The 25584-nt window shown below is 49.9% G+C and overlaps 1 protein-coding gene across 1 annotated transcript in view; it reads right to left on the bottom strand.

Annotated features, from left to right (window-relative positions):
* Nucleotides 1-1628: 1628 nt before the first annotated feature.
* The window catches only part of XXYLT1 (xyloside xylosyltransferase 1), a 218877-nt gene continuing 194921 nt past the window's right edge, over nucleotides 1629-25584 (bottom strand). Inside the window, exon 4 of the mRNA XM_004465910.4 lies at nucleotides 1629-3893. Within this exon, the coding sequence (XP_004465967.1) occupies nucleotides 3497-3893 (397 nt within the window). The 3' untranslated portion in view covers nucleotides 1629-3496. The remainder of the gene's footprint in view (nucleotides 3894-25584) is intronic.

The raw sequence follows: 25584 nt of genomic DNA on the forward strand, positions 1-25584 counted from the left end.
GCCAGAGATCCTGGATTCCTGTCATATGGCAAGGCACACGGCAGGGTCTGCAGGTCTCTTCCTTCTCTGCTGGGTTTTGTTATTTAAGCCTCTGGCTTCCATGGCTTTCTCTCTCCTCTCTGAATGACATTTTCTTATAAAGGACTCCAGTAAGAGGATCAAGACCCACCCTGGGCCACACTTTAACTGAAGTAAACTAATCAAAAGACCCTACTTACAAAGGTTTACACCCACAGAAATGGGTTAACGCTAAGAACATATTTTCTGGGGTCCTTAAAGCCTCAAACCATCACACCTACGGAGCTGCGGTAGTCCTGACTTCCTGGACACTCCCTGGCATCAGCAGAGTGGTGTGGCTAGTGAAAAATCTACAGCCTATAAGCAAAGCCTCTGGCCATCCCCTGGGCTTAGGGAGATGCTATCAACACACATAAGGTGTCCCAAATTATTGCAATCTGTATATTCTATCACAATTTACCAAGCCTTTAAATATCTTTCTTTCTATAACACTCCTGTGAGGGAGATCTTGTTACCTGTGTGTCTAGAAATAAGAGGTGACCTTGTCCATGATCACCCAAAGAGTGAGGGCAGAACAGATTCACAGCCTGATCCCTGGCCCAGACGAGGGGCTCTCTCCACTATACCAGCCTGCTTCCTTGGAAAATACTCCTTGCCCTCTAACTTCAGACTCAGCCCAACCTCTGGACATCCCATATTAAGATCAGTCGGGAAGTCTTAAAATTAGCAGAGGTTTGGCCTTTAATCAGAGCAGGTGCCAGTCACAGCTGCACTTGCTACCTTACCCTACAAACTCCTGGTGTACTCCAGGTTGGGTGTCCACTGAACCAACACATTCTTTGGCTTGATGAAACATTACTGAAGGGAGGCTATAGGTTTTTTTGGTTGACATACATACAAGAATAAACCTTTTCAACCAGCCTGCAAGCTTTTCAAAGGCCATTATCGTTTGTGGGGTGGACTCTTTGTACACACAAAAGATGACGGTGTCTGAGAGATGAAAGCAGAATCTGGAGCTGCTATTATTAGGATGATTCCTATTTAGAGAACTAGGGCATCAGTAGGAAAGTTGAAGATCCAGAGCCTACTTAGGCTGGGTTATGTTTTCTTATGGGTGAGGTCGACCATTTCAAGTGACCAACGATGATCTACAAATGGCCATGCTAATACCTACCAATAATTAGGAGGGGAGGGAGTGGTAAAATTTTTATAGTATTTATCTTTATTATAAAAGTAATTACTATTCACTATGAAAATGTGGGAAGTAGATGAAGATGAAATCCTAGGATTGCTCTTTTCAGACTTCTGTTCTCATATGGACAGGCACATATGCTCTATAGTCAAAGTCTTCATAAGGCAAATAAAACACAACACAATTATCTATGTTTGCATTGCACTGATTATAACAGGAATCAGCACTCCAAGAGTAGTGAGAAGCATAGCAGTGCATGGTAAAGCACAGGAGCACACAGTTGCTTTGCAGTCTGGCTGTATTTCCTGTTGAGAGTTAATTTGTTGTTCCATGAACTTGTAAGGTCAAGGCCACTGGTAATAGATGAAGGGAAAGCTCCTGAGTAGGTGATCTCAAAAGGAAATGAGGAGCCTCTGTCTAGCTTTTGACCACTTTAATCAACCAGTTTATTATTTTTTCCTTGCAGTAACAAATTACACTCACAGTTATAGAAACACTTTTATTATTGAAATTACTGAAGGAAAAATACCTTTATTACTGTGAGTCTAAAATTCTCTAGCCTTTAATCCACTTTTTCTCCATTAAGACAACTGCTTTTGTAATGGAGTGTTTGAAACACATGGTTTCTTAGAGTTCAACTACTGAAATATAATAGAACAAGTTCACTCACTCACTTTCCATACACACATCCATACACACATGGTTTTAAAAATAAAATTAGGATTGTACTGTACATATGATTTTGTATTTTGCATTCTTTACTTAATGCCACATTATAAGCACTTCCCAAGGCATTACATAGTCTTCAAAGAGATGATTTTAATGGCTGCCTAAAAGTATTCCAATATATGGATCTAACATACATTATTTATCCACTTCCCTATGCAACATTTTAAGTTCCTTCCCCTTTTTTCTATTATGAAAATGTTGTGATGAACGATGTAGTAAATGACTCTGTCCACATTTGTTATTATTTTCTTACAATAAATTTTAGAGTTTGAATTTCCTTCATGAGGTTTGTATGAGTAGTATTGATAGGCTATACACTACCCTCCCCCCCGTACAATGCTTGGCACATAGCAGGCATTCAATGATTGGTAGCTATAAATAGGAAATCAAGTAACTGGGAGAGCAGACCAATTCTGTCAGAGTTAGGAGAGAATAGTGCTCCACTCAGTGCGGGTGGGTGATGTAGCTGGATTGTCTGAGGTAAGGGGAAGGAGACAGGATGGGGTTGTTTTTGCTCCCAGGAGCAGGTGGACCTGCCAATACCTAGAATGAAATGATTCTCTACTTTGATCCTAACACAGCAATGCTGGACTACAAAACAGACCACGAAGGGTTTCATGTTTGCAGCTTGAACGTAAAGGAGAACTCCCTAAAAGAAGAAATATAAAAATGACACACTACTTTCTATTAAAGTATAGGGTTGATGTGGTACAATAAGAAAGTAATAAGGGTGGTTTTTTTTAAACAAAAGGACTAGAATGCTTATAAGACGTATGAGAGTGACACCCTCTTCCAAGGCCACACAGGTTACACCTGTGGCCTGTGCTCCCCTCTTTCGAATGAGCCTTTCCATGCCAGAGAATTCTACTGCATGTCCTCAGGTGGCCAGTCTTTGTTCTGTGAAGGTGATTTTGATTCCTGGACCTGGCTCAGATGAATAAGGGACAATGAAGTTCCTTGGTGACCACGGCTGGTCCTGAAGACCTTCCCAAAATAGGTGGCAATCTTTAAACCTGCACCAAATAGGTGAGCGTCATGAGAACATGAGCACCGCCTCCAAGGGCGAGTATGGGGAAGGACAGCCTTGGCGTGGCTGCTTAGGCTGGGGGCTGGCTCTTAAAAACGCGACTCCCTTGTTGAGAGCTCTCCGAGAGCCACAGCAGCGCTGTCTGTTCTTGCAAAATGGAAGCCTGTCCATTTAAATTAAGTTTATATTTGGTCCAAGAAAAGCTGGCTCCTCAAAGGGTTTCCATTCCCTGGGGACTGAAGGCAAGGGGCACCATTTTGTTTCCTTCCTTCTCTTTAAACACTTTGCTTTCTAGCCCCCTGGGGGCGTCGACACGGGCCCCTGTCTGCCCTGCCGTGCCTGGCCCCTGGAGGAACAAGGCCCTGAGGACCAGCGATCAGCAGGCCGGCCCTCGCGGGGTGGCCTGAGGACATGACCCAGGGGGAGGGATGTCTGCAGCACCTGGTCACAAAGGATGTCACTGCAGTGTCTCTGTAGGGGTCACCACTTCCCCAGATCCAGCGGCCCTTAGGGCTGGGCAGTCGGAGTAACTAGTCCTCTGGGATAGGGGTGTTGCAGTTCCCGTGGTAGATCTTGACGTGGCCCTCACAGCGGAAGTAGGCCTCGAAGACATCGCTGTAGCCATGGTCCCTCCACCAGGTGCAAAGCTGTCGGTTCCAGGTGCAGTCCAGCACGTGGAAGAGCTCGGGGTGCTCCATGCCGATCATGGTGAAGAAGTCCTGGTCCCCGAGGTGGCCGTGGAAGTGGTACTTGTCTGCCAGCTGCTGCACCTGCGCCGGCTCCAGCAGGCGGCTGTAGAGCGGGGAGTGGCGCATGGCCTCCAGGTTCAGCAGCATCACTCCGCTGTTGAAGCCAGGGAGCCCCTCAGGGGGAGGGCTCCCAACACGGGTCTTGGGGTTCTCGTGGCGGAACTGCCAGAATGTGTGCCTGGGAAAGGAAGAGAGAAGAGTTTAGCCCAGGCTGCAGGGGTGAAACAGTTTACCAGGCCCTTGTTTCACTGGGTCTTCACGGCCATCCTGGAGTGACCAAAAATGAGATATTCTGAGATTCAGAATCTACATCTATTATCAAGCGGCAGAAAGGGCACTTGAACCCCAGTCTCCAACTCCACACCTGTGTTCTTTCTATAATCTTCTGCTACTGCAGATGACGACGATGATGACATCACCCCAACTGTTGTCATTGCTCACACTTACATATATGATTTCCAGTGTCCCAGACACTATACCAGAACTTATTTAATCCTCATAATACACTATGAGATGAGGACCCATTTCACAGATGAGGAAATTTACTCACCGAGGAGTAAATTGCCCAAAGTCACACGACTCATAAGCAGCAGAAGCAGGGGTGCAACCCAGGCCATCTGGCTCCAGAGTCCATTTCCTTAAGCACCATGCTCTATCAGTGGGACTGTTTTGCTTGCCACAGCAACAGGCCAGGTGGCACTTTCTACCTACTTGTCTTTGTCTATAACCTTGAAAAGGAGAGGAAAGAGAGAAGTGGGGGAGTGATTCTGAATGATGATATAGCAAAGGTGTAGACAGCTCAACACAGGCTGAAACAAAATCAGTTTCTGCTTTAGAATAAGTGCTATTCATTAAGACCCCAAGCCTGTCAATTCTGAAAAGGTGGGCAGGGGTGGAGGGGTTTAAACCAGCTCAGGGCCCACACTTACGGGCTAAGGCCAGAAGCAGCTATAGAAAAGCCAAATAGGATTTGGGTTATTTAAGGGGGGATGCCACCTTCATTTCAGTTTCTCTGTAGGCAGATTTAGAAAGCGACCTGAGGTTCACGGATCTTGAGACGTCAGAGACAAAGGGATCCCCTATCCAAGGGCTTCCCTTTGGAGAGGGGAATTCTGAGATGCAGAAGCCTCCCTGCGAGTGACATGGTTACGGTGACGGTCACTGTTTGCCGACCTCCTTGATATCAAGTTCTTTTGTGTGCTGCAAGGATGGGCAGCAGGAGGGGACACAGGGAGCCCCAAGTGCCACGTCCACAGAGATGAAGGGTGCCTGTGACTTGGACGTGGGAAGGACAGGAGGGTCCTCTGCTGTGGGCAAGGGGTGGGGTGGGGTGTTCTACATCAGGCTCTGCGTCTAAGCAGCTGCACCCCTTCCCTAGAGCTGCTTGGGGTGGAGAAATGCACCATGGCAAAACCTCTCCTTCCCAACCTGGAAATGCCGTGCCTCTGGTCCCTCAAAGTCTCAGATTAAAAGCAAGAAACCAAGATATCCCTCCCAGCCAATCACAGGATAGGATTTGTGTGGAGAAACGTAAGGCGCAGAGGAAATAAAACCAGAGACCTGGCCGAGGATGGCCTCAGTGGATCCATTTTCCAGTGTCTGGGATGGAGAAATCTTCCTTGAAGTCTTTCATGGCATGGAGGGCACCACGAGCTTGACCCTGGCATCCCCTCTGACAGTTTTACAGGTGCAATGCACAGCTTGTTTTCAGCTTTGCACTAACTGGACCATGAGTAGAACAGAGCTCGGCTGCCCTGTGTGGTGATAACAGCCTTGGCAAAAATAAAGCTTCTACAGCAAAATGAGATGCTGCAGCCATTTCTAGTCACAAAAGCCTGCAGTGATGGGATCACAGGGGGGTTGGAATGCAGTTTAGCAGTTGTTTGTTCATTTTATTATATTTCCTCTGAAATATTCATTTCAAGACTGGGTTCCAAACCAGCTATGGATTCTACCAGAGCAGACTTGAGCCACCACAATATGACAGACGAGGGACCATCCAGCTAAGGAGAGTGGATGCTTTACCATGAAGGGATTTGATTCATCCTTCAAGGGATGAGAAGAGAAGTATTTAGCAGGAAAGAAGAGAGACACAAAGGAAGGGAGGGAAAGAGAAGCAGGGAGGCAGAGCCAGTGCTTGCAGAGGTCCCAGACCACCTTCTCCTCCAAGCCCACTGGTCCTTTTGTACTTGTGTTCATCCTGCCTTCCCAGAGGACCCAGAGGCTGGCCAGAGGAGGGCAGAGAAGCGTGGATGGAAGAAGCAGAGGTGCGGGCTTTGCGTATAGCAAAGTCTGCTCCCCCCACCCAGTGTGTGAGGTCTCAGGAACAGCCCCTGGCACAGAGCTGGGCACAGGAAGGAAAGACTAAGTGACTGGCAATGAATGATGGAATGGCAAGCGCAGCTCAGACTATGTATCCTTCAATGTCCAGTGGAACTGGAGAGCATGAGTCTCACAGCCTCTGAAGATTGGGCCAAGCTTGTGCTATCTACTTCTCTCTGTCATTATTCTATTGGAATCTCCAGTTTGAACATATCCTCCTCCACGAAGCCTTCTTAATTATATCATTAAATTTGCACCCTTCCCTCTGCCCTTTTACGTACTTCATCATAAAGTAACTGCTTGGGTTCATAGCCATATTCCCTCTCCAAACTGTATATCCTTAAAGGGAAAGAACTGAGTTTTACTCATTTTTGCTGAAAGCCAGTGTTCAATCAACACTGACTGAATGCACAAATGGAGAATTAAAAAAAAAAAGTAAAGACATAAAATTGCAGTTGTTCACAGAAAGCCTGCTGCTTCCCCGGAGCACTCACTCCACCATTGCCAGATCTATTTTGGGGCAGAGTGAGGAGCAGGGAATCACTGAAAGGCCGCTTGGTGTTTTAAAAGGATTCAGAAAGGTTTCTTTTCTGCGGCAAGCTGGGAAGCAGAGAGGCCGTCTGCGGCCATGGGGCACCTTACCAGCCTCAGCAGGGAAGCAACCCGAACCTCCCCTGTCTGCTGCGAGAGTGCCCTAACATGGAACTGGCTGGCAGGGAGAGGGAGGGCCAGCGGTGGAGAGAGGGCAACAGAACCTCCTTCCAGGCAGGGACCATAACCCAGATGGCTCTCTGCGAACACGATGCCCAGCACCGCCGCTCAGGCAGGACCGAGAGGCGTTTTATAACAGAGCCAGAAAGAGCCAGTGTGGGCACCAGCACACGAGGATTGGTAAGGAGAGGCCAGGAGGGGCAGGAAATTGGAATTGCAGCTGCCCAGTGTGTCTGCTGAAGCAGAAACCGCCTGAAAGGGCACCAATGAGTCGCTAAACCCAAAATTTTTCTAGGGTGTATGTGTTCAAAGCATCTCTACTACTCCAAAACGAACCTGGCAAAGCAGAGCAGCCACTTAGGGCAACGGTGGGATTCTCGGGCCTCCGGGCCGGCTTGGGGATGTGGAAGCCATTAGGGCCAGAGCAAGGCCTCAGATCCACTGTAAAAGGGACCAAGCGGCTTCCTCACAGGCCCAGCGTGGCTCACAAGGGCCTCCACACCCTCCACCGTGGGCCCTGCTCCAGGCAGCCAGGGGCGTTAGGACCTCAGTTTAGCAGGGAGGGAACAGAGAGGTGTCAGCTCGTCAAGGGCCTTCACCTTTACACCTCACTTTCCATGGGCACAGCGTTTGGATTTCAACCTTATTTCTGAATTTGGCTGGCACAGCCCAAGGTCAGGGACACAGGGGGCCAGGCCATCGGGTGATGCAGCTGCTGCTGGCGGCTCGGGTCTGATCCAAGAACTGCTCTGAGGGGAGAGGAAGTGCCCGGACGGTGCCATTCCTCCCCGGGGCCCGCGGCAGACCGTATTCACAGGCCACTGCACGTGCTGGGGCTGAAGGGAGCTTTGTATGAATCTGAATACCTGGTTCTGAGCCCAGGAGCTTCCAGAAGTTTTTCTGATTAACCTCGCCTGCCCACAATCCAGACACAACCTGGCTAATTGTCTGGATTTAAGTCTGGGTCTTGTTTATGGGGAGACCCACACTAAAGAGGTTTTTCCCCTTCAGAAATCAAACTGAAAAACAAGCCTGTGCGCAGATGGCCCGCTGTAAAAGCCAAGTCCTTCTAGACGTCAATGAGGCCCATGCAGAAAATACAAATTAAGAACCTTCAAGTACATTCTTCCCATTATGGGTGATGAATTTATCTCCTATTTAATAATCACAGAAAAAAACAGTAAAAATAACTACATCAGAGGTCAGAAAGAAAGGGATTTTTTTTTACCTGGGTTGGCCCTTCTCAAGTCCTGAGACTCGGAGGTCACCACTTTCCCTTCCAAGAGGGGAGAAGGTAGGACTGAGCACACACACTGAGCCGGGGCAGCCTGCCCCAGGCTCCCAGGGAGGGTTCTAGAAGTCATGCTGAAGGCTGCTGGGCAAAGGAAACTCCAGTTTAGCTCTGGGATTCCTAAGGCCAGCATCGCGTGCTGCATGCCCCCTCATCACGGCTGCCCACAGGTGTTCATCAGAGTTGAGTGCAAGCCACTAATGAGCGAGCAAGGCTGGCTCCTCCAGGAGGAAGCATGCCGTCTGGATCCCGGCTAATCCGCGAAGACCGGATCAGGAAACGTGATTTCCCATATGCCCATGCTCAGGGACCAGGCCCAGTGAGCTCTTGTTTGACTTGGAAGGGAACCAGTTCTCCAGTCCTCCGGGTTCAAAGGTCAGGAGTGAAGAGCTCCCCTCCACAGCGGCCCGGTGTTTCATCCACCCAGGTCCTCTAAGGTGCGCACGAGACAGGTCTCTTGGAATCCCTGCCACCCTGGCTGGGTGATATGGGGCAGGTTTCAGACCACTGATATTGTATCTTGGTCCTAAAGCTGAGGCCAAAGTTTGGTGGGACAGGTGCCACCTCACCATTTTTCAAGGGAACCAGTGCCATTGGTGTTGAACTAGAGAGGGCATGGACTTCCTGGAGCTGTGGGGCCATCCACAAAGCTTTAAATTGTCTATTTTCCTAATGCATTCCGGATTTCCTAGTCACAACTAACCCTTATTAGGAGCTCAAGGCCTGAAGCAGGTTTAGGTCTACAGCTCTGCTGGATGGAGAGGGTAAGAAATGTTCCCGAAGTCACTCAGCCTATTAGGGTAGGACCGAGAGGGGCCCCTCATTGAACCCCAGTGAGAAGACACGTAGAGACTACCTGGTTCATGTTCCTGTTCTGCAGGTAAGGAAGCCAAGGCACAGAAACTGCCCTGCCTTAGTGACACCACCGACAGGGTGACCCCACATTCCCAGGCCAATCATTACTTTTCCAGTAATGGCTTTGCTCAGAGAAGGCAACTGTCCCCCCAACAGGCCCCACAGCCCAGGAGAGGCAGGGCCACTCAGTGCCAGCCTTCCAGGAAGCATGGAGTTGTGCTTTCCAAATGGGAACAGACTGCTTCCTCCAAACTCTAGCATGCCTGCACCTGGATGGGGCACTGAGCACCCAAATGACTGACAGGCCGTGCTTGGGCAACAGGAGGAAAATAAGGCAGGTGCAGAAGGCATGTGTTTGCCCTTGTTTGCAGGATCACATCAGAAACTTTTTCAAACATCAACCCTGCTTGCAGGCCCACTCATTGAATTTTTGTTTGCTTGTTTTTTAATTAATTAATTTTTAATGTTACATTAAAAAAAATATGTGGTCCCCTAAACCACCCCCCCCCCTCACCGTACTCCTCCCATAACCACAACCTCCTCCATCATCATGGGACATTCATTGCACTTGGTGAATACATCTCTGAGCACTGCTGCACCACATGGTCAATGGTCCACATTACAGTTTACACTCTCCCCCATTCCACCCAGTGGGCCATGGGAGGACATACAATGTCCAGTAACTGTCCCTGCAGTACCACCCAGGACACCTCCAAGTCCTGAAAATGCCCCAACATCACATCTCTTCTACCCATTCCCACCCTCAGCAGCTACCATGTCTACTTTCTCCATCTCAGTGTTACATTTACTTCCACTACTAATCACATTAGTTCCAGAATAGAGTATCAGTAAATCCACTCTAATCCATACTCTATTCCTCCATTCTGAGGACCCTGGGATGGCTATGTCCACTCCACCCCTCTATCGAGAGGGTGTCTCAACTCCACTTGGACAATGGATGCAATTCTCCTGTTTGCAGTTGTAGGCACTCTTGGTTCCCTGGTGTGGTGGTTGACCTTCTTCACCTCCCTGTTAGCTTCACCTCCCTGTTAGCTGTTAGAGGGAAGGAGTTACAAGAATGGTGAGGCTCAGAGCCTGGCTATCACATGGACAGTCCAGAGATTCAGGTCCCCCAAGTATATACTAAACCCCAGTGCCAACCACAGGTCCAGTAGAAGTGACAGGAGAGGCTTGTGAACAAAGATCACACCTGAGTCCAACTCCATCACACTCAGGACCACAAACTCCAAAGTAGGGCCAACTGACATGGCACTGAAGTCCATCTGCCATGACCATAGAACCTGTAGGTCTCTGTAGCCCTCAGAAGAACCAATACCTGGGGTTGTATCTACTTAGCTGTCTCTGGGACTCTGCTGAGGTGTGCATAAGGGCGACCCCTCTGATGACCTCCTGGCTCTTTTTTGGAGCCTCATAGCTATATAAACTCATTTGTCCTTTCCATTTCCCCCTTTTATTCAGAGTCAAAAAGCATTTTTAACTCCTGATATTACATGTAGGCTGAGATATTCTGCTGGTCTGAGTTGACCCTTTTATTCAAGGTCATTCTCTAGTCACATCATCAGCTGGTACTTGGTAGTAATCCCTTGGTGCCAGGGAGGCTCATCCCCAGGACTCATGTCCCACACTGTGGGGAATTTATATGCTGAGTTTGGCTTCGAGACTGGCCACATTTGAGCAACATGGAGGCTCTCAGGAGGTAACTCTTAGGCACCCTGCAGCTCTAGGCCTAGTTCTTATTTCAGGCCCACAGGCCCACAAGCATAGTCATTAGCATCAAGGGCTCATTGTTGGACCATCCTTCCTTATTGGTCTTAGCCATTGCACTCAGAGGATTGTTGCTGTTCCATTGGGGACTGCGACAGAGCTCCCATTCATTGAATTTAATCACAATATCCTTAGTACTAGGAGAGGAGGGATTGAGGGCAGGTGGGCAGCTGAAGCTGGGGCCCTTTGCTTAACAGGCTGAGAGGGCACCTGGGGGAGTTCTGAGTGCTGGAGCCAGGTTCCCTGGTGGGAGAGGAGAAGGTGCTTCCTTCTCACCCCTCCTGCTCTCCTGGCCCAGCCCCACTGAAGCCTCTCCCTGTGCTGAAGGCTGCAAATGCTCCTGCTTGACAAACTCCTGGCATCTCTGCACCACCTGCCCTGGCCTGAGAGAATGGATCAGTATGGTGGATTGAAGAGTGTACCCCAGTATGGCCATGTTCTTAGTCTTGGTTGGCATTCTGGTGAATGTACATAGGGTCATTTAAAAATGTTATTTCAGTTAAAGTGTGGTGCCATGAACCAGACAGGGCTTTCATCTGGATTACTGGAGTCCTTTATAAGCAAAGTGAAAGTCAGACAGAGAAGCCACAGGGAGAGCCAGAAGTCAACAGAACCCAGAGGTGAAAGAAGACATCACCATGTGCACTGCCAGTAGCAGAAAAGCCAAGGATCGCCAAGCAGCCAGTCCCAGAGCATCACATTGCCTTGCTGAGGCCTCGATTTTGGACTTTTCCTAGCCTTAACACTGTGACAGTGGGGGTTCACAGAAGTAAGCTGACCTGGGGGAAGGTTTGGGAGAGAACTGCAGGGCAAAAGGAGCTAAATCTGCTGAACAGATGTGTATCTCATTAAAACAGGACAGTATTACTATCCATCCAGCCCCCACCCATTCAGAGAGGTGAAGTAACTTACTAGAGGTCACAGAGCAGACTGTGGCCCAGGGATTTGAAGTCAAGTGCATATGTCCCCTCACATCTGTGTTTCTGAACTCTGCCACACTGAGCTTTCAGCTGGGAGAGGGAGGGTAATAACAGGACCCTGGGGTGGCCATTACATGAGCCAGGCTTTCTAGAGAGCCAACTCTGTACCACCTGTACAATGGGCTCTTCATTTTTGCCTATAAGACCCACTGAGATTTCCAACAATGAAGAAGAAGAGTATCCTACTCATCTTCACCTGCATTCTCATGGTCCACTGCCTCTGAGATCTTGTGGGGCCCAGAACTGGCCCCCCTGGCCCTGCTGTCCCATGATGGGGGGGGCGCCTCTGCCCAGGAGGGCACCACAGGAGGGGGTGCCGTGGCCAGGACACACAGGCTGCAGAAAGACGGGGGCGAGGGGGGAAATGTGGGTATGGGGGAGCTGGTGCGCAGGCAGCTCTGGCAGGCATGCAGAGAGCTGTCCAAAAGGGAGCACTATGGTCTCCTGGTTCTCAGCAAGAAACGCAGGGACAACAGAGAACATGCTGAGCTGGAAAAGAAATCCACCGCAAATACCAAAATATTTAACGGAGCACCTTCTGGGGGGACCAGTGGACACAGAAGCGAGCAGAAGCCCATTCCTGCTCTCAAGGGATTGGAGGTTGACAGGGAGGTAAGAAAGAGCCCTTTGACTTTGCCACCAGTGGCCATGGTGTGGCGAAGGGCGAGGGTCTGCTGTGGGAGCCCCGGCTTGTGGTGCCATACAGTAAGAAGAGGATGATCCTCCCCGCAGGGCTGTAAGGAGACCAGGAGCAGACGAGAGTGCACAAATACAAACGCCTGCCCAATGCCAAGGCCCCAAGGGGCGGCCCCGACTGTCACCATGGTGCTGGGCCACAGACTCCTCTCAGGGCTTGGTGGCACCTCCCAAACCAGTCCTCGTCCAGCCAGCCGGCTGCTGGAGGTTTCTGCTTCCACATGGCCTCCTGCTCTGGGGAGTCTGCCACGACGAAGGTGACCCATGTTGCATTTCCTGTTCCCAACCTGCACAAGCTCTGATGGGTCCAGCTCTGTCAAACTCTGTAAAACACAGCCCGCTGATAGAATCAGGGAAGGTGAGCAGTAATGCAAACCAGTGACAGGAACCCAACGTCATCACACCCAACCCCTGGCGGCAAGGCCCCTGACTTGCCACAAGACCACCCAGCCAGTCCAGGAGTCCTGGCTCCCAATCTCCACAGTCCTCATTGTCTCCGCAGCCCTCTGGAGCCTCGGGAAGGCAGTCAGTCAGCCTGGGGGGGCGCCCCATCACGTGGCATAGAGAGGGCCCCCAAGGCTGCTCATCCTGTGGCTGTGGGAGCTTGGTGGCCCTTCTAGGGCATTTCAGGACCTCCAGCACCCACAGGGAGCAGTGGGTCTCCTGGCCTGCTTCCCCATCCCAGCCTGCCCCGGCATCTCACCAGGTCGGGTCTTTCACAAGCTGCTACCCTGGAGCTGTGAAAAGGGGCGGGTGGGGACCGGGGATTCACTGCGCTGTAATCCAACCAGCAGCTGAAGAGCACGCATGTGCTGAACTGGGTTAGGCCCGGGGTGGGGGTGGTGGTGGCAGGGTGGCATGGGGAGGGCTAAGTGGGGCAAGGGGCAGAGACAGTGGAGGAGAGGCCCTGGGGGGTTTGGACGGGCAGATGGTACTCCGAGGGGGTTGCAAGCCTGGGTTGCCGCAGGATGGTGGGGCCATTAGCAGCAATGAGAAGCCTGGGAGGAGGGTGTCTGGAGGAGGAAGCAAAGGGACTGTCCCGTTCAGTCTTCAACAGGGCCATGTGGACAAGGCCAGCAGGTGGCAGGACACACAGGTCACAAGCAGAGAGCGCAAAGCAGGGCTGACAGAAATCTGGAGAGTTCCTACATTGAGAAGGTGGGAGAAGAGGAGCCAGGAAAGATGCAGGGCCTTGGAGGACCCCAGCCTCCCATCCCCCCACATGACATCCCCAGCTGTGGGTACCGACCTAGGCGTGGGGCCCTTTATCTGCTGTGGGGATGGCAGGGCCACGTGGGCCTTCCAGCTGGACCTGCAGCCCGCAGACCTCACTCCAACCTCTTGTCCCTCAGCCTCGTGACTCAGGTGCCCAAAGTGCCTCCAGCCCTCCCTCCTCGGCCCTCAGCTCTATCCAGTCCAGTCCTTCCTTGGGTCTTCTCTCCCTGGCTGACGCCCCTAAACCATCTTAGTGATAATCAACTGTCCATTCTGTCTCTCATTCAAAGACTCTGCTCTGGACAGAAGGATACCCCAGACAACACCAAGAACCTCAAACTGCAACCCCCCGGCCCCAGGGACGTGCACTGCCTCCCCTCCTTGCCAGACACCACCGGGCTGTCCTCACCACCAGCCACCACGGCCCTGCCCATCATCACTGCCACCATGCGTGTCCCCACTCTGTGCCTAGGAGGACCCCTAAGAATTTAAAGTCATCATGACGACCCTTTCCTCACCTTGGCTTCAGGGCTCTTCAAATTCCACTTCAGCAACCCACCCAGACTCTCGGTGGATCCTGCCACCAGCAGCAGGCACTCTCCTCTAGTGGAGGGGAGCAAGGTTCCCCTTGGAAGGCTACTCGAAGTACCATGGAAGCTGCTCTTCAATCCCTTGGAAATAGCTGGGGCCCCCACCTCTCCCTACTCCCTAGATGGTCAGCCTCTCTCGCCCAGTCTAAGCCACCCCCACCAGTGCCTCGCAGCTTGCTGGAAGACAACCGTGCTGGAAGCTGCAGAGGGTAAGAACTTGGTGCATGCAGGAAGTGTACACGAGGAAGACACAAAAAAGACAAAGCAACAGGATCTAGGGCGTGGGCAGCATGTAGGGAACAGAGGCAGGGAAGGCAGGGGGCACCTTGCCAGAGAGAGGGCAGAGGAAAGAAGCATTCACAAAGAGGAGAGCTGAGTCTGTCGACAGACTGAGGGGAAGGAATGTATATGCCAGAGAAGGAGAGGCTGAGGAGACAAGAAATCGAAGAGGAAATGAAAGGGCAGGTTCTTTGAGGAACTCTAATAATGGTAATAGCTAATAGTTAGGGAGCACTATGTTCCAGGCCTGTTTTAAGTTCTTAAATGGATTAACTCACTTAATTTTTGTAATACCTAAATGATGTGTTATTTCTATTTTATAAATGTAGAAAGTATAGTACAAAGGCGGGGGGGGGGGGGGGGGAGAGGAAATTTGCCCCAGGTCAGGAAGGGGATAGGCGCCAGGCAAGAGAGTTTTCCAAGAAGAGAGACACTTTGGGATGCATCTGAGACCAGAGGAGAGGAAGCAGAAGACAGGAAATGAGCTGATGCACCAGTTCTGAGGTGGGGGGTGGCGATACTGAAAATTTTAATGAACTCTAAATTCTTGGGAAGATGAGAGGTGAAGTCATCTATGGAGAAAGAGGAGTTGGAACACAAATAAGGGTTTTGAGGAAGATAGAAATAGTTTACAAGGGCCCCTGTGGGTAAAACAATAAGAAATCAATAAAAGGATTTGCCAAGGAGTAGTAAGATATCAGGATTAATCAGGAATCCCTGGGATTAAAAATCAGAATGGATCTTATTTACCTTCATGTCTTGAGGAATTAACATGGGTATTTAATTCACAGCAAGGAAGGGAGGGAGGGCGGAAAAGAAAGATTGTAAAATTAGACAGCAGGAATTTAAAAGAGGAAAATGTTGAATGAAGGTGGTGACTAGTTCAGAAAAGCAGTTGGTGGGCAGGAGAATGAGCCCTGGGCCCTTTGAGCTGGAGCTGTGGGAGAAGGAGCCACTCCCAGGGAGTCTCTTCTGAAGAAGCTAGTTCTCCCTCCAGGTGAGACCAGAGAAAATGAAGACCAGGCAGGAAAGGTAGCTTCACAAGAGGAATCCACTTCTGTGATGAGCAGCTAGCGTGACAAAGGCTAGAAATGAAGAGGCCCCAGATGGTAGCTGACATGGGTGCCCCTGGCCCTCGGAGCAATACCTTCCTAGTGCCGGCCCCTGGAAGACCCCAGCCTCCCAGTACTGGGTCCTGAACATAACCGGCAGGGAGCAGCTCCAATCTGGTGGGAGCCCCAGGACCTAACCAGGAGACCAGAGCACCCACATGCACTTGGCCCCAGCTCAGCTCCATTGTCCTGCCTTTCCCTAAAATCAAGCTGATGGGGGAAACTTCCTCAGGGTGAAGACAAAGCCAGAAGGAGTGACCTCCAGCGCTGGCTCACTGCCCTGATGGCTCCATGGCACTGGACAACATGGGAGAGTTGGGAAGTGCCCAGGACACACGTGGGGGCGTTTTCTGGGACAGTGAGCAGAAAGCAGGCGTGTGCGGCAAGGATGGTGGGGAGGGGTATGTGTGGAATTTAATTTTGTGTCCTGAATTAAACTCAGTCAATTCAGACCAGCACTCTTCACCCTCACAGAGAGGGGTATCCCCAGGTGGGAGCCAGGTATTGCGCAAACTACCAGTCACAAAGGCACAGGGCAGTGTGGCCCACCCGCTGGCAAGGTGACTGAGCTACAGCAAAATGTGTCACTTTTCCAGTCCAGGATAAAAATCTGTAACCCTCTCATTCTATCCAAGTCAACCAACTCAATCTTTGGCTGTCCCTGCTCGCTGTTCTACACGTTTGTGGCATGGATTTGGGCCACGGGTGAGAGCAGTAATTCACACACTGAAACAAATGCCAAGGGTCTCCCACTGTCAGGTGCAGGGCAGGGTCTCGTCAGGCCCTGTCCTGCACGCCCGTCAGATGGGACAGCACTGCTCAGACTTCCCTGGGCACAGGTCTCCCTGGAATCTGGTTAAAATGAGGGTGCTCATTTAGGTGCTGCATCTCTATAAAGCTCCGGGTACTGCTGATGCTGCTGATCCGAGGACCATACTCAGAAGAAAAGAAGAGTCGAGTTGATTCTTGTTATTTGCAGTGGTTCTATGAAGCAGCGGTGTACACTGGATGGGGAAATAGTGAACCACTGCTCCTGGGTGAAATACAAGATTAGGTGCCTACAAGTCTCTGGTCACAATACTTTTGTTAACTGATCAGTGCATAACCTTGTTTTATCAGTGTTTCTGTTTAATGACACCTTATTTAATATATAGTTTTAATTCATTAATATTGAACTCATGGCCAATGGTATTATAATACATGTCTAAATGGAGCTTATTTAACGCATTTATTTTCTCCATATGGCACATCTCAACCTACTTGTGCTTAGGAACACTAGACAGCCCTTTAGGATTATGTTTGGGGGCATGTCATACTGTGAATTCACTGATAAAAAGCCCCAAAACGTGAAAAGCATGGTACTAAATATACCACAAAAAGGGTATGAGGCGGAAGGCAGAAGGTAGAGAGTCGCCTTGTTGGACCTCAGCTGGGAACAAGCATGAAGAGGCAACTCAAATTTTTCATTGCTGTGTGCGTGTCTGAAAATGACCACAAAAGCCCCCTAAGCGCTGGTTTGGAGGTTACAAATACATTTTAGCAAGCAAGGGAATTAGCAAATATGGGGTCCATGAATAATGAAGATTGGCTGTATTTTATTATTTTCACAAACAGATAAGAACCACATGTGTAGCAATGACATCATTTTATTCTGAAAATGGTCATAAAAGAAGTGGCAGCTCGCACAGGCACTTATTTGCAAATTGTATTCAAATTATATGCTAATAACTTGTAGCACCTTCTCACTTTGTCAGCCCTGGGTGGAACCACTGGGAAAACCTTCCTGGAAGCAGCAGGATTCCTGGGCGACTGGAGGGAAGACCCAGCTCCACCACCTTAGATGCCCAGGGATGCCCAGGGATGAGCAATTGTTCCACTATGCAGAGTAAGGCAGCCAGGGAGGCACACACAGGCTAGTTTCCCACTGCCTTGAAAAAAGCATCAGCGCACACAGGAGTGAAGAACGCAGGCAGGTGGGCAGACCTAAGTTCCAGTCTTGGTCATCTGCTTACCACCCTGGCTTTGCTATAGATGTCTCATCTATAAATAGGGTTGAGAAGATTTTATCAGCTAATGCAGATCAAATGTTCAGTACATTTAGATGTGATAATGGACACCACACACATGTCAAGTTCAACAAGTAGTGTGGATTCTCTGTGCCAAATGTACACACTTCCACACCTCATTTGTGGCAGGCAGTGAGGCTCTGAACCCACTTCATGGCTCTGCACATCACATCCCTTGGGCAAGTCACTCTTCGGGGTCCTTTCCAGCTCTGGAAGTTTATGGCTCTATCCAGGCCTGGGATTTAGAGTCCATGAAATTTGGCAGGGGGGGGGGAGGGGAATGGGTACAGGCAAGAAGTGCAAGGTAAAAAGAACATAAGGCTCACCAAGCCCCGACGATTTATCTCCCTTCAAATGTATCACCAGTGTGTGAGCGTAACTTGGATTTTTGAGAGTGGGGAGGTGTCTGCTTTTCATTCCAGTCAAAGGGCAGGCTGAGAGGAAGGCGGAAGGTCAGCAGGAGTGTGCCAGCATGTTCCCTGTCCAGCACAGAGGCTAGGAAGAGCAGTGAGAGTGGACTCAGAAAGCCAGTGCTGTCATGGCCCTGGCCCTAAAACTGATATCTTACAGCTGAAAAAAACCTATAGGGATCACTGAGGAAAACAGAGAGGGGAAGCAACTTGTGCAAGGTCACCCAGCTGGGAAAACATAGCTCATGCTTCTGGCCCTTCTCGCACCTGCAAGATGGCAGCCTCAGCTTGTTTTGTCTTATGCTTTCCAAATTTTGACTGAGGAAGACTGCCCTCTTTTTAGGTTCATGGCACAACCTATTCTTTCTCTAAAATACTTAAGTTAACCCTTGCTGCCTGTTCTTCATAAGCCATATTCTAGTGAGTTTATGTCCCTAAGGACGTTCTCTGCAAACCTCCCATCACCACTTAAAATTGCAGGACTCCATCAGCTTTTGAAACTAAACCACAGAGATCCATTCCAATTCGTGTTCAATCATGTTATCAGTAGCCTCGATGTGCAGGGCACTGGTGATACAAAGGTGAATCATACACACCCTAGTCTGGTATAGCTAGCTGACTTTTGAGTGGGACAACCATTCAGAGACCTCAAAGTCTTGGGGTCCAGACAGACCTAAGTTCAAATGCAGGCTCCTCCAGCAACACTGAGGAGAGTGGACAAGTTATTTAATCTTTCTAAGCCTCAGCTTCTTCATACAATCCACAGGAATACTTTGAGGGTCAGACAGATGATATCTTTGTCAGATATTGAACCCTGGTCAGATTTGAGAAAAATGTTACAGAATGACTCCCTAACCATAACAATCTTTGTCATCAATGATAACCAAAATTTATTCCAGGGGAAAGTTAGCTTCTGCCATATGACTGTCATGTTTTTTTTTTGTTGTTGTTGTTTTAAAGATTTATATTATTTATTTATCCCCCCCTTGCTGCTTGCTTGCTGTCTGCTCTCTGTGTCCATTCGCTGTGCGTTCTTCTGTGTCTGCTTGTCTCCCTTTGTTGCGTCATCTTGCTACACCAGCTCTCTGCGGGTGCAGGCTGTCTGCTCTCTGCAGACGCGGGCCAGCCTGCCTTCACAAGGAGGTCCTGGGAAGGGAACCCAGGGCCTCCCATATGGTAGGCAGTTGCCCAATCAGTTGAGCCACATCTGCTTCCCCCATGTTTGTTTTCAATCATATAAAATTTACAAGATTCTTTGTGTATCTCAATTTAATCTTGGCTACTGGAAGCTCAGAGCACATGCAAAGCTCAAATGCAGAAACCCTCCTATTGTAGGATCCTGGTACAGATATCTTTCACTGGTCCATAGTCCTCTCATGCCTTGAATTGTATTTCTGGGCACATTTTAAAAAACTGAAGTATAACATATGTAAGAGAAGTATACTGTTAATAAGTATACAGCTTAGTGAACTTTCAAAGTAAACACATTGGAGGAAGCATCACTGATCAAAGAACAGAACATTACCATCACCTAAGAGCGCCCCCCCCCATGTCCCCTACTAGTCTTCAATGCCCCCTTTCCCAAAAAGTGAACTACTGCCTTGCTTTTCCAAGTATATAATTATGTTGACTACAAACAATGACAGTTTTACTTCTTCCTTTCTAATCCGTATACCTTTTATTTCATTTTTTTACCTTACTGCATTGACTAAGATCTCTAGAACAATAACGGTAAAAAGTCATGACAGTGTACATTCTTGCCTAATTCCTGATCTTGGAGGGAAAGCTTTTACTATTTCACCATTAAGAATGATTTTGCTGGAGAATTTAGTAGATCCCTTATTCCTAGTTTGCTAAGAGTTTGTATCATAATATGCTACATTGTATCATAATATGCTGATTTTCAAATATTAAACCAACCTTGTATTTCTGAAATAAGCCTAACTTGCTCATGATATTATTATCCTTTTTATGTATCACTGGATTCAATGGGCTAATATTTTATTTAGAATTTTTGTGTATGTCCTTGAGACAAATTAGTTTGAATATTCCCTTTCTTGTATCTTCCTTCCTTGGTATCAAGATTATGCTATTCCTATAAAATGAATTGGGATGGTTTCCTCTTTTTCTATCCTCTGGATGTTTTTATGTATGATTGAGATCAGTGAATCCATCTGGGTATGGAGTTTTCTTTGAGGGGAACTTTATTTTTGATTGCCCTACAGTGAAGATGCTTTCATTATACACCACCTCGAATCTTTTCTGGAAGCAAGGGCCCTGCTGTTTCTGGCTCCAAGCTATCCAGCAAAGTCAGAGAGAAAGGAAGCTGGAGCTTGACTCCCAAGTGCTCCTGCACAGCTGTGCAAGCCCTACTGCACACGTCAGGATGTGGTAGGCATTTATGAGCTGGAATCTATATATAATGACAACTAGACCAGAGCCCAGCATTGTTGCAGGGAGCCCACTCCTATACTCAGGCTCATTCTGATCATTCAACCAGGGACTGGGCCAGGGTTTTGTTCAATATTCTCAAGACCCTAATAGCTTCATCACACATTGGCTGTGGTGATGGCACAATTGTTAGAGCACGAATATCATGCTAAACACAAAAAAGAGGCACATAAAGAGCTTGGTGAGCTAATGTCTCCTCCTCCCCCATGCTAACTCTTGACAGATCCACCCCGTTCAGGTCTACCTTCCGTGCCTGGAGGAGTTCAACCCTCACAACTCCATGATGCCCCCAGGATGCAGAAAGTCTCGTGCTTGATTTTTAAGCCTCTCCTCATCCTAAGGCCATGTGCACAAGGGCAGCTGCATTACAAGTCGTTTCTACAAAGAGATCACACCTGAGCAAAGCATCCCTGGCCTCCAGCCCACCCAAACATCCAGCTGCCCAGTGTCCCCACACAGCTGGCTACACTGTGTGCTGTAGCCTCATAGCCTGGCATGCCACTGTGTTGTCTTCTTTTTTTTTTTTTAAAGGAAAAAAAAAGAAGAAAATCCACAAAACAACCTGTCCTCCTGACAGGCCAACTCAGATCACAATCATGCTGGGCAGGATCAAGAAGCAGCATTACTAAGGCCTTATCAGAACTGTCTGGTTCAGAAAATAAACAACTAATCAAAGGTGGTGAGGTGTGGACTCTCAGCTGCTTCTCCCCTGCCTCACCATTTCTAAGCATGCCAATGGGGTTTCAGAAGAGAATGGGCACAGTGGTTAAAACCAGTGACTGTGGAGCCAGAGAATGCTGGGTTTAAATCTTGGCACCTACAGGAAATTACTTAAACTCTCTGAGTTGTAGACATCTGTAAAATTGAGATAGTAACTTCTTTTTAGGGCTTTTTTGAGGCTCCAATAAGATATTGTATGCAACGTAGCTGGGAGAGAGCTTGGCACATTTATTAATTTAAGAAATACTGAAAACTGTGTGCTAGCTGCCATTTGAGGCCCTGACAAGGCAGCACCAAGTACAACTACGATGTCCATCCACATGGAGCTCAACATCTGGTGGGGAGTACAGCCCCACAAACAGGAAATTGCAATCTGGGGTGAGAAGAATGTGATGAGACAGCAATGGGGAGCTTTGAGACCTCAAAAACGAGGCTGCATGCCCAGTCTTGGGGGCTTCAGGGAAGGCTTCCTAGAGAAACTCGTGCCTAAGCCCAGACCTGAAGCATGAGTAAAGAGTTAGGCAGGTGGGCAGTGAGCGGGCCCGGCAGGGGACGTGAGAGCAGTTCAGTCTGGCTGGGGCAGGGTCTGATGGGCAGGGAGTGGTAAAGAGGGACGGGGGTGGGCAGGGGCCAAACCAGGAAGTGCCCTTGATGCTGAGGGTAATAAGGCATGACCTTCTTTGTAGGAGGAAGGTCACTGGGGCTGGGGGAGACAGGGCTGGAAGTGGCAAGAGCAGGCAGCAGGCTGCTGCCATGACCCGGGGGTAGGGGGGTGGCAGAGGTGTCAAGGAGGGAGAGAAGGAGAAGAATGGGGAGACGCTGAGCAGATGCTCAGTCCAAGGGCTGACCGACATAAGGGATGAAGAACGAGGAGCCTGGGGTCCAGGTTTCCACCTGAGCACTGCAGGTCCAGGATCAACAGCAGGAGCTATTTTAAGGCATCATCACTGACTTGTACAGTGACACTGGCCTGATCACATCCCCCGTTCTCAGCCTCATTCTCCCACCTGTACAACCAAGAGGCTGGACAGGAGCCCCCTGGCCCTCCCAGCTCATGTAAGCTGTGACTCTGTGGCTCTTTATATTGTGCCACCCATAACCTGCTACAAGGCAGCACCATGCTCAGCTCCTGCCTTTCTCCATTTTCTCTAACCACAGGAGCAGGCAGGGCAGGCAGGGAGGGGGCATTGTGTGGCCCATTTACACCCACCTTCTTTCCAGGGAGTCGGACCCTGGAGTGAGCCTGCCCTTCCCCTGCTCCCTCTGGACCTCGGCCAACCTCACACCTGCAGCCAGGCTGACCGGGCCCCCATGCAGGAGATGGCAGGAGATGGCAGGAGACGGGCATCCCAGAACTCTTCCTCGGCCACCCTACCCTACATGTTCTTTTACATGGAGAGGTTGTTTTCCCCTCCTCAAACTGGAAATGTAGCCCTTAGCCTCTCCTTGAAAGCTTTCTGCTTAAATCTCTTCTCATTGCCTTCTAGACTGTTCGCCTGAATCTCTGCCACATCTGGATCCACCCACAAAGTGCAGAAAGGAATCTGAACCACCCTCTACTTCTCTCGACACCTGGAGTCTACAGGGGCTTCAGATGCCACAAGCTCTGCAGCTTCTCAGCGAGGGGCCTGGGCTCACCTGGAACAGTCAATTGGGATTTGAGTGAATGTGAAGAATAGAATTTAAAAAGAAAATAAACAAACAAACAGATCAAAGTTGGCATTAAAATTAGATTTTGGTTTAACACTACCTGAGAAAATAATGAGAATCCCCTGAAAACAAGGGCAGGCCAGTCAGCCTTTAATCCTGCAGCCTTTCTTCTGGAATCCTCTGGCTGTGCAGGGCCAGTCTCTCCTCAGGGCTCCTGGCCCCCTCCCTGCCTTTCTTCCCATGGAAGTTCAGGCCTGACCCAAACCCCGTCCAAACGCAGTAGGAGCTCACCATCACCCACCCGCGCCCCGCGGAGGGCCTCATCCCCGCACGCCTGGCGCGTCCTAGGGCAGAGTCTGAGCTGCTCTCCCACAGGGAGGCGGCCTCTCCCTTCTCCGTGTCTTGCCAGGGAGGCCAACAGAACTGGAAAGGTGAAGCTTCCAGCACTGGCCTCTCCTCCTCAGTTTCAGCCTGGGGGAAGCATGGTGAAACCTGGACTGCACACACACCTTGGAAAGGAGGCAACGGAGGAAAGAAACAAGCCCACCCGGCAGAGCAGGGCCAGGCTGCGTGGGGCCGCACGCCACCAGCTACCCCCCGCCTGCCTCTCTGCTCTCTGTGAAAGCCACCTCCAGGCCCCAAGCCAGCCAGGCGCCCTCCACACACCCCTTCCTGTCTGTGCCTCCTCCCGCAGGGCTGCCAGACCCTTTGCCCAAGACCTGCAGACACCTGTCCACACACACACGGGCACAGCGTGGCCCGGCCAGGCTGCTTTGCTTCTTGTTTGGTCCAGACACAGATTCACCAGGATCATGGACAGCAGGAGCGAGACTGTGTCTAACACATGTTCACTCTGGGTACAGAGCTGACACGCAGTGGGGTCTCAGAAAACCTTTGCTGAGCTGAACCCTAAGACCACGCTCCTTCTCAGAAGGGGTCCCCAGGGGCAAAGTCTCACTGAGTGAGCTCTTAGCTGGCACAAGTCTCGCCCTCCCGGCAGCCTGGCCTGTGGATGCGTGTGACCCTGCAGGCCTCCTTCCCCAGCAGGGCCGTCTGCTCTTCCACAAGGGCAGGGACTGAGTGGCTGCATCCCCAGGGGCCCCTCTGCACAGAGAAGGTGCAGACTGGGAAGACAGCTGCTGAGGCCATTCTGCTTCGAAAGTGCTGCCTCTCCTCCCCAACACTCTTCCTTGATAGCTCAGCTCAAGTCTACCTCCAGGAAGGGTCTCTCAACTAAGTTCTCCCTTTCCCCCACTTCCCCTCAGTGTTCTCTCATATAAGAGCTTCACAAACTCTCCGCGCATAGGAAATTTGTGTCTGGGGACCTGGTTAAAATGCAGGTTTGGAGTCAGCAGGTGGAGGGGCAGGAGCCTGCATTTCTGACAAGCTCTCTGGTGATGCCACCGCGCTGGCCCACAGGCCACTCTTTGGGTCGCAAGGAGGTAGAGGAAAGAGGGAGTCAGGGCAGCTGTGTTCTGGCCCCAGCTCTACCTGCACTAACAGTCACACATCAGAGACTACTGTGAGGATAACACGAGGTAACACCGTGCCTGACAGTCCCTGGATCACTGAGTACTCATGATTTCTCTTCCTTTTGTTTCGGTTTTCTCCCTGTAGAGACCACAATACCTCAGAAGAGTGTCAGGAGAATTCAATGAATTATTTGAACACGCACAGCAGGTGACCCAGGATGTGGGCTTTCTTCCCTTCTTTCCACTGTCTGGTTCTGGGTCTAGCACATAACCTGTGCTCCGTAAAGAGAGAGGGTGGAAAGGAGGAGGAATGCAGGAAGAGGGGAGGGAGGGGCTCGAAAGCCTGTCTCTTACACCACAGGTCCCCGCATCTAATTCTGAGTCCCGTGTGAGTGTTGTTGAGGGAAGGAGCTGTTCAGGTAATGCAGACAGGCAAATCCTCCAGTGACTTTGCTATCTGTGGGCTTACGCATGAGCCAGAATGCCCAATAAAACTTGGGAAGAGCAAACAGAGATAGGGACTGGAGGTAGCAGGCAGTGTGGCGCGTCCTAGCTACGACCCAAGATCTGCTGCCTCCTGCTGACCTGCTGATTGGGGCAGCCTTTTAGAATTAATGCTGGCAGGGCTGAAAGGTCAGCTGGGAGGCCTCCGCAGCCCACTTAGTGAGCCTGAGTCTCATGACAGGTCAGCAGCTCAACAGAAGCCAGTGAGGTGCTTCCACAAGCTCCATTAGCCGGGTCAGGCCGGGAAAAAAACATTTAGCAAAATCCCTCCTTTCCTGCCTCTCTCTCTGGTCTACAGAAACTCAAGCAGCTTCACAGTGGGTCTTGCTTGTTTCCAGGGAGAGACCAAGGGCTCGGAGAATGCATCCAGCTCAATAAGTGATAGATAGCTGTGTTGCTTCTAGGGTCTAAAGCAAAGTCAAGAGGAGAAAACAGGCTGACAGACAATACGTTGCCAGCAACCATTTATTGACGTTCAATCTTCAGCTGACCTCCCCCCATGTACACACACAAAATTAAACCCCTTTGCACTTAACTAGAAAATTCCAACATACTTTTGGAGAGTACCTGGGGCACCAGGGGACACTGGGGGATTTAATGGGGAACGTGTCGCCAGAAGAGGGGACACCAAAAGTGATTGCTGTGCAGATACGGCATCCAGAGCGCTCTGTGTGGGGAGAAATGACATGTGAATCCCCAAAACCATGCTCTGCTCTACGAGTGCCCCCCACCACACACATTTCCTCTGCCTTTGGAAGAA

Source organism: Dasypus novemcinctus, chromosome 4, assembly GCF_030445035.2.
Source record: "Dasypus novemcinctus isolate mDasNov1 chromosome 4, mDasNov1.1.hap2, whole genome shotgun sequence".
In the NCBI taxonomy this organism is placed as follows: domain Eukaryota; kingdom Metazoa; phylum Chordata; class Mammalia; order Cingulata; family Dasypodidae; genus Dasypus; species Dasypus novemcinctus.